At 47.3% G+C, this 14,379-nt stretch overlaps 1 protein-coding gene across 6 annotated transcripts in view; it reads left to right on the top strand.

The window, feature by feature from the left end:
• The window catches only part of ZNF236 (zinc finger protein 236), a 106,531-nt gene that overhangs the window by 22,984 nt on the left and 69,168 nt on the right, over positions 1–14,379 (top strand). For 5 of the 6 annotated variants that reach the window (XM_048218519.2, XM_048218521.2, XM_026496498.4 and 2 more), the window contains exons 4-9: positions 2,946–3,124; positions 5,442–5,566; positions 5,866–6,038; positions 8,176–8,319; positions 10,815–11,018; positions 11,891–12,119. In XM_048218519.2, the coding sequence (XP_048074476.1) occupies positions 2,946–3,124; positions 5,442–5,566; positions 5,866–6,038; positions 8,176–8,319; positions 10,815–11,018; positions 11,891–12,119 (1,054 nt within the window). Of the gene's footprint in view, positions 1–2,945; positions 3,125–5,441; positions 5,567–5,865; positions 6,039–8,175; positions 8,320–10,814; positions 11,019–11,890; positions 12,120–14,379 lie in introns of those variants that run through there. The other variant, XM_044383099.3, reaches the window with a different exon arrangement.

Raw genomic sequence — 14,379 nt, 5'->3', positions numbered from 1 at the left:
ACCGCTGGGGATTGAGTACGGAGCTGATCTTGCCTCCCTCTCCTGGCAGAAGGAGGTAGAACCCAGGTTTCCCCACGATGGTGTTAGCAGAGCCAGGCTGGAAGCTGACCTCTCACACTCCACCCGGCAGAAGCAGGCAGAGTTCTGGTTCTCTGCCAGAGTAGTGCCGGTGGGTCAGTGGGGCGCTGAGCCCCTGACAGCAGTGAGATTAACCAGATGACGCAGGGCGGACTGGTCCGTACCGTGGTCCCCCCTACCCCCCCCCGCCCCGGGGTGCGCAGGGCCCTGCGGTCAGCCCCCACCCCAGTGTGCTGCTAGCTGCATTAGACAGAGTTACCGCCTGCTGAAAGATAAGCAGAGATCTAGGCTCTCACAGCACGATACCCTCAGTGTTCAGGATACAGTTGAAAATCACTCAGCAGACCAAGAACCACAATAGTTCCAACGGTAATGAGAAAAGATAGCAGATTCCAGTACTGAAGGGACCCCGATGTTGAAATTATTTGGCAAGGATTTTAAAGCAGTCATCATAAAATTGCTTTATGACTTGTTTTGAAACAAATGAAAAAATGGAATAGAAGAGAGAAGAACCAAAGGGAAATTATAGTGAAAAATGCAGTGAACATAAAGAACTCAGTTGAAGGGCTTGGCAGTGGAGTGGGGAACCTGGAGGCTCCTGAGGAAGCCTGGGGCAGGGGGAGGGCATTCCGTGCTGGCGTCTGGAGGGTGTGAGTGAGGGTCTGATAGATGGGGCTGCAGGGAGGGGTCACGCGGTGGCCCCTAGTGGGGAACTGGAAGGGCAGGTGTTACAGGGGCAGCGGCCTCAAGACAGTATTTATCATATTTTCTACTCTGACCTGTAAAAATTAGACCTTCAGCAAGATGGGGGCTGATCAGAATGCCATGCATTTCCCTTGACGAGTTCTGCTTGTCACTCTTCTGTGATGGAAATTACCCAGAAGGGTCCGTTTCTAGGGGAGAAAGCAGTCACTACTTCTAGCCTCCAGGATTGATGTCAGCTCTGAATATGGAGAATGCAGGACAGGGGAATGTCCCTTAGCGGTCAGCGAAGGAAGCAAGGTATCAGGCTCCTTGCTAGGGCTTCCTCAAGTGTCACCAGCTGGTGGAGCGGGTGGGGGGCACGGCCAGGCTCCTGGGGCTTTCTGGGTGTGAAGCAGAGACAGATTTGACACTCTCCACCATGTGCTGTGTTCTGCTTGTGGCCCTGGGGTACTTGCCCTTGCTTTTGCCAAATAAGGGAGCTGTGCTCTGAGAATGGACAAGTGTAGATAGCTCCTGAAATATAGTAATCTGATCATTTGGTAAAAAAGTAAGTAAAAAGAGACGGGTCTAAGCCAGAGCAATGAAAGAATAAGGTGAGGACAGGACAGGTCTGGGGAGCCAAGTTTTATTTCACAATTACAAGAAGGGACACCTGGGGCAGTCCTGAGTGAAAATGAATATTTTGCCATACAAATTTAGGAGTGTTTTTGTTTTTGTTTTGTTTTGTTTTAAAGAGATGCAGCAAACTTTGATAGGTATTTTTTTCTTTTTGACAGTTTCCTGAAAAGAGTTTTCTTTATTATCAACAAGATGCTGACAGTGTAGTAGCTCATTATTTCCTTAGATTATTATATAATAATACTAACTTAAAGTTATTTAAGTTGAAATCATTATTGGATTGCTCAGAATATTCCCTTCAGCTCGTCTTTTTTTGCCAAAGATGCTCTCAATATCGATGAACTACTCATTTTAATGGGGTTTACTCACATTTACAGGGCTGTTATGTACAGGAATTAGAAGAAAGTCTGGTGGAAGAGCTAGCTCAACTTTTAATATGTAAATAATATTTTGGATATATTTTCAAAATAAAATACATTAAAATAAAATTTATTTTATGTTTTTTGTTGTTATTTGGAAATAACAGTTTCTGTTCATTGACAGGTTACACTCATTTTCTTCCCTGTGTTTGGACAGTCTGTGTTGAGAATGGTTTAAAAACCTGTGTGATGGGACTCTGAGTCTGCTTGTCCAGCTTCGTCCTCAGCCCACGGTTCCTCCTGCCGAGAGCCAGGCTGACTTCTCCCTCTGTGCCCCGGTCTCTGTTGAGCGTCTTACACGCGTCATTTTATTTAACTTTTGGATAACGCTTTTGGGGCAGGTGCTGTGACATCCCCGTGGTTAACACCCAGATGCCATAGCTAGTAGTGAGCCAACCCAGCTCCGGGACACATGGACCGCTGTTACCTAATGGACAGAGGAGTCATTTAAAATTTAGAGTAGCCATATTAAAAAAGTTAAAAAACAAACCAGATGAAATAAATTTTATTTTAATATATTTTATTTTGAAACTATATCTAAAATACTATTCACATGTTAAAATTGAGCTGTTTTACGTTCTTTGCTTTTCTCAGTAAGTCTTTGAAATCCTGTGTGTATTTTATACTTTTTCCACCACGCTATTTAGACTACACCTGTTTCAAGTGCCGGGCAAGCTGTGTCTGGACTGAGTCCCTGACTTCTCCATGAGAGGCTGCCTGTGAAACACACTGAAACAATGATAAGTGTTTCCATTCAAAAATTTATGGGCTGTCATTTTGTTTTAAGGTAGTCTATTAACTCTAATCTTAATCCGAGTTCTGTCCTGACCCTTCTGTGGCCATGAACACCTCAGCACAGGTATTCCAAATGCCAGGTACCCAGCAGCCAGTATGTGCTCAGAAATGGCACCGTTCTCTCATCCGCTTCCCTGTTGCTTTTTCTTCCAGTCAAGATGATTTTTATATATGCATATTTGGACATAATGACACATTTTTCGAGAGTGAAATAGTGTTTGTTCCAGAGGAAAGTGTAATCTGTGTATTGACCATTTGCAGTACCAGTTGTTTTGGGACGTCATGGCTTTGAAATGTTTGCGCCGCTCACGGATGGTCTTTGCTTTTTAGAATCTCATCTGCTCGGAGTGTGGGGATGAGTTCACGCTGCAGAGCCAGTTGGCCATACACATGGAGGAGCACCGCCAGGAGCTGGCCGGGAGCCGGCTGCATGCCTGCAAGGCCTGTAGGAGAGAGTTCGAGACGTCCTCCCAGCTGAAGGAGCACACGAAGACTCATTATAAAATTAGGTATGCGCCTTGACTTGGGCTTGGTAAAAAAAGAAGAAATGCATACAACATATTAAAAATGGGTGTACTTCGCTATGATTGCTTAAAAATATCATCTGCTTTAGAAACAGCAACACAGCGGCTGAGCTGGTGTGGTGTCCGGAGAGCTTTTAAAACGTGTAGTCCTGTGTCCGGTAAGAAAGAGAAGCTCAGAAATTTAAAGTAGGCATCAGGCTGCGGGAGTAGAAATTGTTAGCGAGTATCGTAGTGTTGAAAGTTGTAGGACAAGGTACGGGCAGAACGTTTTCGCAGGCGGGTAGTGGGGTGTGTAGAGCAGACCCACAGGGGCCAGAGCGGCACCTGTTTCACACACGGGTCTGTTTATGCCTCCCGTTTAGAACTTCTGTGTTCCTGACACCACGCTTAGTGTGCATATAAGCCTGTGTGAGTAAAGCTTAACCATCGCAAGCAGCCCTGTCAGACGAGGAGGCTTTACGTCCCCACTTCGGGGCTGAGCCGCTCTACGTACAGGACCGAGTTACTTTCCAGTTTTACAGCTCGGAGGCTTCGAGCCTCAAGGATTTAAACCCTAATTGCCTGGTTTTTGAGCTCATAATATTAGCAACTGTGACTGTATTTAAATACATTTAATGTATTTATTTCTAGTAAAACCTAACGTGTCTTTCAAAGTTTCATATCTGGTTTATTCCTAGTTATATGTATTTTTCGAAGCGTCATTTCCTCAATGAAACGAAATACAAAGCGCCTTCTGGCCCCTCGTGCTCCGGTCCCTGCTCAGTTGTCACACTCGTGGGGCGATCTTAGGAGTGCGTGTACTTTCTAACAACAGCTACGACCACAACCACTGTTTCCACACTGGTTAATAACGCGTATGAACCGCGTGAAGACTTCGTAGGATTTGTTACCCTCTCAGCGCTGTGTTGTAGCGGTGTGGGACCCCCCCCCCCCCCCCCCCCGCCCCAGGGCCTGCACTGCCTCGCCCTTCCCGCTCCCTCCGCTTTGTCTGCAGTTGGCTGATGGGCGTCCCGGGATCCGTCGCGCTAGGTTTTGATTGGATGGAGTTTTAACACAGGCAGTGTGGGTGTGTCTCCGAGGGTTTTGGAAAGATGACGAACCTCGTCTAGGTGTCAGCATGCACTCAGCTGCCCTGGCTTCTGGCCCTTCTGGGATGGAGGGACGGGCCAGCCAGATAGCCTCATCCTCGTGGGGTGCTGGTTTATTCAGGAGATGAGTCAGGGTGACGCTTCGGGACAGTGCTTGTGTGGGGAGGAAATAAGACTGGATGGCTCTGGCGCGTGCCGGCCGGGCGGGCAGATTGTCGGGCTGTTCGGGCCGAGCTGAGAAGGGTGTTTGAACTGAGGAGCAAAGGGGAGAGCAGTGGCCACAGCCCAGCTGCGGTGAGGAGGCTGGTGCTTGGGAGCCCGCTGTGGAGGGGGTTGCTGGTGCTGGGTGTGAGGGAGGCAGAGCTCAGGGGCTGAGGGCCTTAGGCAGCCATCCTGGGAATGAGGATTGTATCCCAAGGGTGGTGGGAAGCCTGCCCCAACTTTGCCTGTGGCGTGGCTGCTGGGGGTGGCGTTGAGGCAGGGAGGCCCGTGAACATCACAGCAGACGGTGGCGGTGTGAGGACTGGAGAGCGGAGAGGCCTCAGTGTCTTTGGAGGTGTTTTGAGTGAAACCAGTAGCTTTTGGAGATGGACTTGAAAATCAGGGTGAGACAGAGGGAGAATTTGGGGCGACTCCTGCGGTTTAACCTTGCCCAACTGGGAGCTGCTACTTCTGTCTGGGAGAGCAGCCGGTGGGGGATGAACAAAGTCCTGTTGGGTTCACCCCAGCTCGCAGCCGCCAGGGAGCCGAGCGCAGAGACGTCAGGCAGAGAGAGCGGTGTCTAGGGTTGGTGTCAGGGTTGCTGGAGGGAGAACTTGGAGATCATCAGCCTGTGGATGGTGTTGAGAGCAAGGAGACCGGCGGGCGGAGCAGGACGCGGCAGCGCAGGGATCGTACCCACACACGCCTTCGCGTCCGAGCAGCACGGGTACAGCCGTGTCCAGAGGGACGTTCTCACCTCTCCCCTCCAAGAAAACAAAGCAATGTTTATCTTTTCATTAGGTCGGGAAAAAGGAATTTTATGGTAATGAACACACAAAACAGCTGCATGTCTGTGTGTATCTGTGTGTGTGGACTCACACTTCCATGTGATTGATTTCTCATCAGAGTGTGTTCTGAGCACCAGTCAGCCACACTTGCTGGCAGCATTTCAGTTTTGAAATTGTAATACAGAGGTGATGACTTCATCAATATTTCCCCCTGTGTTGTACTAGGGTGTCAAGTACAAGGTCTTACAATCGGAACATCGACAGGAGTGGATTCACGTACTCATGCCCACACTGTGGAAAGACGTTTCAAAAGCCGAGTCAGTTAACTCGTCATATTAGGATACACACAGGTATGAAATACGTTCCCTTTGGGGCGAGTTATGATGCGGCTTAGAGGAGAGAACATGTGCCTTCGAGCTAGCTAGACCTGGAAGGCAATGTTGGCTTTTCTGTCCTTTGCTCTCTGACCTTGGTCTTAACTTTGAGATTTTGAGTAGGCAGTTAGATGCATGAGTCTACAGTGTGGGGCTGTGTTCTGTCTGGACAGCCAGGTTTGGGGTCTTGGGTTTGGGGGTAATGTGTTTCTCTTTAACCCATAGGATGCTCACCCAAGTGGAATTACATTTTGATCGTTTTTCTTCCTCTCTAGGTGAAAGGCCATTTAAATGTAGTGAATGTGGGAAAGCTTTTAACCAGAAGGGGGCATTGCAAACTCACATGATTAAGCATACAGGTGAAAAACCCCACGCCTGTGCCTTTTGTCCTGCTGCCTTTTCTCAGAAAGGGAATCTGCAGTCACACGTGCAGAGAGTTCACTCGGAGGTAACTGTCGCACTCGGGTCTGTGTAGCGCTCGTGGGGCTGCGGTACATGGCTCTGGAGTTGATGAGTGAGCCTGAGAAATGCTTTTCTACTTTTAAAATGCAGATTTAGAGTTTGTGCAGAGCAGACTTTGTTTTAAACAAGAAAGCAAACAAATATATATATATATCTGTATGGATATCTTTTTGGCTTATGTATGGGAGAAATATAAAATACTATCTTTTTGTGGTCTTATGGATGCTATTATGGCCTTGATGAATAAATGTTTGAAAATAATCATAATATGTCTGCTAGTTATGATCCATCGATCTGATTGTTAACATTTCATTCCTTTAGCAAACTTGAAACACAGACACTATCAAGTGTAAGAAATTGAAGGAAAAGAAATAAATTGAGGAAAAAATACTCCTCTTACTATTATTATTGCCAGACTCAGCCCATGGCCTCCTTCACATTTTTACAGCCAGAGCCCTGGTCTGTGTATTTCCCTGCGTGTGAACTATTTCAGTGAGACTGATGGTCACCATTTCTTGTTGTCTGCAGGTCATACCAATTTGTAAAACGTCTGGAAGTATTTCTCTTAAGCAGGTTAACCTTTGCTCTTTCCTGATTTGGTGTTTTATTTATAGTATAATTGTAGAATATAAATTAACATTTAAGCGACACAAACACTTTTATCACAGATCATTTTATTTTATGTAACTGTTTTGCAGAATGAAGACTCATATTCTTAAAAGCAAATGTGTATCTTTTTAATTTTTCGTTGATGGCTTCAGTATCACTGAAATAAAAAGCCCTGCATCCTTCACATAGTTTATAAACACATTCAGCCTTCCATATGCGAGTTACTTTTTTTTTTTTCAAGTATTCTGTTTATTTATTTGACAGAGAGAGGGAGAGAGCACAAGCAGGGGGAGCAGTAGGCAGAGGGAGAAGCAGACTCCCCTCTGAGCAGGGAGCCCGATGTGGGGCTCGATCCCAGGACCCCGGGATCATGACCTGAGCCGAAGGCAGAAGCTTCACCAACTGAGCCACCCAGGCGCCCTGCGAGTTACTTTTTAAAACTAAGTTTTCTATTCTAAGACCCAGACACGTGAGGAGGAACACATAAATATTAGTGAGGCAGTGATCGTGTGGAGTGAGGTTTCCTTTCGGTCTCAGAAGAGTAGAAGGGGCCTGTACTAGTTATTCTGGGGGTGCTGCCTCTGTGCAGACGATTGCTGTGGGATGGCCGTTTGCTTGCCTGGCAGCCAGAGAGACCTCGCTGGGCCCCCCGTGCAGCCTTATGAGATTCTCGCCAGTGCTCCTGAGGTCAGGAAACCCCTCCAGGAGGGTGGGGCCTCACCCGGCACCCAGCCTGAGACCCCCTGGGATCTGTGTTGGGGCAGCTGGCCGTGTTCCAGAAACGACCTCTAAGGATTGGTTTGTAAATATTATCCAGTCCTATGATGAACCTAAAGCCTTAAATTTGGTCCTTAACAAGGTGCTAGAAATGGAACAGAATGTCCATGTTTAGAGAAGGCCAGTCTGTTTTCAAGCCAGACTTCATAATTATAGGAATAATTACTGCTGGGCTTGAATAATGGCAAAGGAATAGTTCAGACACTTTCTGTGTACCCGGAGGTTCTGCTTCATTTCCCTCCACTCTGGGGTCCCCCTGTTGGCTTTATCATAGTTGTACAAAGTAGTTACTGATATGAGGTATTAGAATTGATGATGAAAACTTACACAGTGCACGGTCCTCCTTCCCAGTGTGTATGTGGTGGCAAGCCAAAGACTCAGAGTGCTGCTTACACCTGTGTTATGTTGGTGTAACCACTGACGGAATTGAGAATGTAAGTCAGCTATCTTATTTTCACCAAATTACAATAACTGGAAACTATGTCTTTTTACTTCCGAACCTGTTCTAATTTACAGAAAAGACTTTGAAATTTCAATTAATTTCACACTGGCAAGGTTGATGCAAGAGTTGGGTCATTGATTTTAGAGCTATCCAGTTGGAAAGAAAAAGTAATGTTAAATGGTTAAATTGTTTCTGCCATTTTTAATGGAATGGTAAATTATGATTTGCTTAATTTAAATATTTTTATCTACTAGTTAATTGTAAAAAAATCGTTTCTTCTTTTTTGTTCTTTAAGGTCAAGAATGGCCCCACCTATAATTGTACAGAATGTAGTTGTGTATTTAAAAGTCTAGGTAGCTTGAACACTCATATCAGCAAGATGCACATGGGCGGACCACAGAATCCAGCAAGCTCTACGGAGACCGCTCACGTTCTAACGGTGAGTCTGGCAAGCTGCTTGATTGGGGGATATAACCTTTTACCAAAATTGGTCATCTTAACTGTGACCCCTAAAATGGAATATTATTTAGAATATTATTTAGTACCACAAAGGTGCTATGAAACTTTTCTATAAGGAGGTAAGGGTACTTTCTTATTTTTTTAATTAGTGAAAGAAAATCGATCTGTTTAAACCTCACAATAGTATCAGATGATCCTGAGTTATGGACTGTCATCTGAACCAATGAAATTCACACAAAATGTAACCATGAATTTATGAAATTGTAATTCCTGCAGTGTTATTGATGAGTACTATTGAATATTCTTTATCCCTGCGTCATGATTGAAGAAGCAGTTATCCTTTTAAAATAATATTTCTCCACATCTGATGGGACAGTGGCAATTTTTCCTGAGGCCCTGGCCTTTTGGGAAACTCAATTGTGTAAAGGTGTAGGACACACGCTCCCACGCTTGTGTTGGGTTCTGGTGGGCGTCTTCAGCTCTGCCTCGGTCTGTTACCTCTCCTCTCCTCGCAGTTGGTAGGCGGCGGCCGAGTCTAAGTGCACAACAGTGGACCGTGCATTCGCACGCTCGTGAGCTGGCTCTTGGTGGTTTGTGTCGTCAGCACCTGCCCCCCCAGCGTGGAAACTCATTAGTGTTTAGTTCCCGAGCTTTACTTTCGCATTTACCATTTGTGTTTTCTCTTTTCTCACAGTATTGGCAGCTTGGGATGGTTCCTCACCTTACTCCTGGTGAGGGAGCCTGTCGTCAATAAGTTCTAAAACTGGAGAATGATTAGAGTCTAATAATGAAGTCTTAAATTGTATTTTGGATTGTTTCTTAAATAAGATTTCCAATGTGTGAATCAATCAAATACTAGATTTTCACCATTTTCTTTGGCAATATGCAAGTCAGTATGTAGATGTGGTGAATCACCTGGAATAATCAGATCATCCTAAAATTTTGTATGTTCAATAAAAACCAGAAACGTTTGGAAACCTGGAATCTGCCCTACGTTTTACCCGAGTTTGAGTGTGAAAGAGCGTCTCAGCCAGGTGTCATGTCTGGGAATCACTGCTCAGCCCCGGGGCGAGTTCTCTGTGTGTCTGATTCTGCCTCTCACAGTTCCTGACTCTAGGCCTTCTTGTGCCACTTTCGAGGGTTTTCTTCAACTCAGTCTTATGACTCTTTCATTGAAATTTTTTCAAGCTGCTAAGACTTTTAACTTCTGAGAACGTTCCTTCGTGATCTGATTGCCTCTTTCTCTTCTGGTTTGGTGCAGTTTCTTCTGAAACCTAATTCGTGTTTCATTTTTTAAAGTTCTCTTCTGCTGCTTGAGTGATGGGCCTTGGGTCTCCCCGCACCCCTTCCCGTTCCACATGGCCTGTAGTGTGTGGAGTCTGGTCTGTGTTTGAGAACGAGGCCCCAGTCCTCTGTGTGGGGGCTGTCCATGCACGGATGGAGCTGCTGGGTGCCCGGGGAGCCAGCTCTTAAATTTGGGGTCCCTGGTGGCAGGATGTAGAGACGTTTTGTTTCATTGGGGAGCTAAGGGCCACAAAAGGTGCCCCAATTCTCCCCAAGTATTCATTTTTATCTCTTTTAGAGGTGATCCCCCATTTTGTTGCCTCAGGGTAGGTGCCCATCATCCCTTCTGTGGGGAGAGAAGGCTTATCATCAGTCCTAAGTATTTTTCTGTCACTTCCATTTTCTTACTTAATAGACTGTCTTTCTTAGAGCAGTTTCGGGTTGACAGAGGAGTTGAGCAGAAAGTACAGAGAACGCCCACATACGCGCCCCCACCCTCCCCAGAGCCACAGAGCGTCGCGTGGTGCCCGAGCCTTGCGCTGGTGTGGCGCCGGGTCCCGGCGGTGAGTGAGCGCCGCTGTACGCTCAGCGACGGCATCCCCGTGCGTTAGGCCCGCCCAGGTTGTGTGTCCTGCGGCCACCTTCGCACATCACACAGAATGCCGGCTCTGACTTCCACCTCCTTTCCGCGTGGCGTTTCGCACTCCCGAGTGTCTGGGCAGTCAGAGCGGCTCTCTCCTTGCATGTTCTCGGCTGTGGCTTTCCCGAGCATTTATGCCTCCGGTGCCCCTCTTTTCCAGAAATTTCCTGTATTATTTTGTCCACAGTGGTTTCTCTCTTGTTTTCTTTATTTTGTAACCCTTTTGTTTCTGTGTTTTACTGGACGAGCAGGGAGGTGAGGCCTGTGAGCTCACACCCCCACCTTGAGCTGATGTCTCTCCTGTCACTCAGGAAACCTTTGAAACGCGTGGTGCGACAGTTCATTCAATATGTTCCTTTAAGAGCCCATAGTGTGCCTAACGTAAAAGTCAGTGAGGCATTTTATTTAAAATTTATGTTTGGGATATTGTTAGATTTTAATGCTCATAAGGAAGATGTGCCTGTTCTTTCTTTTTTTTTTTTTTTCCTTTAAGTTGAAGTACAAATTGATGTACTTCTTACGTTTTCAATGACAATGCTGCTGCGTTTCAGGCCACGCTGTTTCAGACGTTACCTCTCCAGCAGACGGAAGTTCACGTCACGTCTGCGTCGAGCCAGCAGAATTCACAGGCCGTGACCGACGTCATCCAGCAGCTCCTGGAGCTCTCGGAGCCGGGGCCGGCGGAGTCCAGCCAGCCCCCGCAGCCCAGCCAGCAGCTCAGCATCACCGTGGGCATCAACCAGGACATTTTACAGGTGAGGCGCACCTTCCTGCTCTCATCTGTGCTTGTCCGAAAAATATGTGGGCAGGGCTTGTCCAAGTAAAGGAATCGTCATTAGATATGCGTCCTAATTGAAAACATTCTGTTGGAACAAAGTATGCTTATGGACAGTGCAGAATTCTAAACAGTTAATCTATAAATTTTAAAAAGGTTTAAAACTTAATTTACTCTGTAAGTGATTTACTTAAGAAGAAATAAATAGGCTTTTCAGAACTTCTTCTCTCTCCTGTAACTATTGGAGTCAGTCTGCCTCTCTCAGCAGCGTGTGAACGGGCCACGCCCACGTGGGAGAGGAGAAGGAAATGGGGCAGAGCACGCTTTTCTAATTTTTCTACGCCAGTCCAGCTTTAGCCTCAGGTCTTTCATTTGCAAAGAGAGCTGGCCTGCATTCTCCTCCCTGTTTAGTAACCAGCTGTACAAACTAACCTGTCACCTACCTGTACATTTGGGGTGACAAGTTGGTGTAAAGAGTCTCGAGGACATGACAGCCAAAGTCTTAAGGGTGAACCCACTGTAACTTAAAACAGTGATTCCCAGACCGGTTTAGAGAGAACCAAAGAGGTCTGAGGTAAAGTTTCTAAATGTCAAATTAACTAATTCCAGTTCCTTTTAATTTACCATACTGTATTTTGGGGGGAGGTGAGCTGTCAGCTTGCAGAAGGGACATTTCAGCTTCAGGGAGTTGGGGGTCTAGCCTATAAACGGCTGTTGGCAGCGCAGATTTTTACTGCTAGTAGGGCGGAATTAGGATTCTGGGGGCAAAGCCTGATTGCATCTCTGTAATTGATTGTGGTAGGCAGATTCGGGCCTCCCGCCTCCTAACCTGTTAGTTCTGTTCTGTCTCAGCAAGCCTTAGAAAACAGTGGGCTGTCTTCAATTCCAGCTGCAGCGCATGCTCACGACACCAGCCACGCCAGGACACCCTCGGCGCAGGGCCAGAATCCCGACACCCCTCACGCTTCCAGCGAGCAGACCCACCCCACTGAGGCAGAGCACGAAAAAGACCAAGGAAGCCCAGAGAAGTTGGATAAAAAAGAAAAAAAAATTATAAAGAAGAAATCACCATTTCTACCTGGTAATTTTAATATGCTTTAAGGTTTACACGTTTTGGAAGGCATATTGCTTATTTTTTCTTTTGAAGGCGATATGTTTGTTGAATGTTCTGATAGTATCGACCTATTTGTTTGATATTTAAAATTAAAACCTCGACAGTTGTAAATTTGGGCTGCCTTTTTCCCTGTGATTAGTGTGTCCTCCTGGCAGTCCCCCTGGCTCGTCACCAGGTCATCTTGGCCGCTTCTCCCTGCAGCCACATTCTGGCCACTTTTGCCCCTTCTTCACCACGGCACTGCCGTCTCCTGACTTGTAAGCGTGGCTCCTGGGCTGGACCCTCAGCTGTTTCCCCCGTGCTCCCCTCCAGCTCCGTGGTGTGGGCTGTCGAGCTTTCCATAACCTGCCCCGTGTGTGCGGCCAGGCCCTGTCCTGGACTTGGGGACGCAAGCTGATGTCACAGTGAGGCCGGGCTCCCATGGTGTGCGAACAGGCCATCCTTCCCATAGGCTTTCTGTGATGGGAGTGTCTCCTTTCTCCCCTTCTCTCCCGCTGTCTCGGAGAGCTCCGGTGGTCATTGAACCAGAGCAGAACCTGGAGGAGACTCTGGGCTCTGCCCTTCCTCTTCTCGGTACTCGGAGCACTTGGAATGTTTCTGACCCTGCAGTCCCTCGTGTGGACCGTTGTACGGCTAGAATACATTCTGTTTGTCTCTGAAGATCCCATGGGCTTCAGTATGGCTCTTGCACAGGCCAGGCATCATTAAATCCTTCCCCAATGAAATAGGTTTCTGTCTTTTGGGCAAGAGCGTTCCTCTAGAAATGTTTTCTTAGTGACTCTGACTATTCTGCTTCTCCCAGGTGTCTTGGGGAGTGAATGCTTTCTTGCTGCAAAACGTGGAATTACGAACGCTCTCATCTCTGCGAGCACTTCCTTCTGAGCGTGTCTTTTCTCAGTGTTGATGTGTGGTTGTGAGATCCCTGTTTCCACCTGAGCACTTCCTTCTGAGCGTGTCTTTTCTCAGTGTTGATGTGTGGTTGTGAGATCCCTGTTTCCACCCGAGCACTTCCTTCTGAGCGTGTCTTTTCTCAGTGTTGATGTGTGGTTGTGAGATCCCTGTTTCCACCCGAGCACTTCCTTCTGAGCGTGTCTTTTCTCAGTGTTGGCGTGTGGTTGTGAGATCCCTGTTTCCACCCGAGCACTTCCTTCTGAGCGTGTCTTTTCTCAGTGTTGATGTGTGGTTGTGAGATCCCTGTTTCCACCTGAGCACTTCCTTCTGAGCGTGTCTTTTCTCAGTGTTGGCGTGTGGTTGTGAGATCCCTGTTTCCACCCGAGCACTTCCTTCTGAGCGTGTCTTTTCTCAGTGTTGGCGTGTGGTTGTGAGATCCCTGTTTCCACCCGAGCACTTCCTTCTGAGCGTGTCTTTTCTCAGTGTTGATGTGTGGTTGTGAGATCCCTGTTTCCACCCGAGCACTTCCTTCTGAGCGTGTCTTTTCTCAGTGTTGGCGTGTGGTTGTGAGATCCCTGTTTCCACCCGAGCACTTCCTTCTGAGCGTGTCTTTTCTCAGTGTTGACGTGTGGTTGTGAGATCCCTGTTTCCACCCGAGCACTTCCTTCTGAGCGTGTCTTTTCTCAGTGTTGATGTGTGGTTGTGAGATCCCTGTTTCCACCTGAGCACTTCCTTCTGAGCGTGTCTTTTTTCAGTGTTGACGTGTGGTTGTGAGATCCCTGTTTCCACCCAAGCACTTCCTTATGAGCGTGTCTTTTTTCAGTGTTGACGTGTGGTTGTGAGATCCCTGTTTCCACCCACAGAACATGGCAGTTCTACTCCCCTTTTTCCCTGATCTGTCCCCTCATCCCCAATTGAAACACAGGATGATAGAATCAAAGCGGTTTATCATCTGGGGATTCCTGGTGTCCAGAGAGGAAAGAAGGGGGAAAAGCACCTTTTCCCCATGTTTTTATTTACGATATGAAGCCTTCTAGGTTGTAAGTTACCTTGCGTTGTCTTTGAATATCTGCTTCTTGTGCTCCCAGTAAATGGATGGAAATTCCCAGCCTGTGAAGCCTGTCCTGTGAGGGAGCGCTGGCTGCCGTCTGTAGTTCCTGCGCTAAAACCTTCAGAGTTACTCTGACCGGGCTGCCCACGCACAGGCTTCTCCAGATCAAAGGCCAGACTTGCGCAGGACCCCGAGCAGGAGTGGCCCCGTAGACGGAGGAAGGCGCGCTCCATCCTGGCCGCCACTGGATGTTTGCTCGTGCCCTGAGCATTGGGCAGTGGTTTC

Source organism: Ursus arctos, unplaced genomic scaffold, assembly GCF_023065955.2.
Source record: "Ursus arctos isolate Adak ecotype North America unplaced genomic scaffold, UrsArc2.0 scaffold_17, whole genome shotgun sequence".
Taxonomy (NCBI): Eukaryota; Metazoa; Chordata; class Mammalia; order Carnivora; family Ursidae; genus Ursus; species Ursus arctos.
This window is presented reverse-complemented; position numbering and strand designations above follow the sequence as displayed.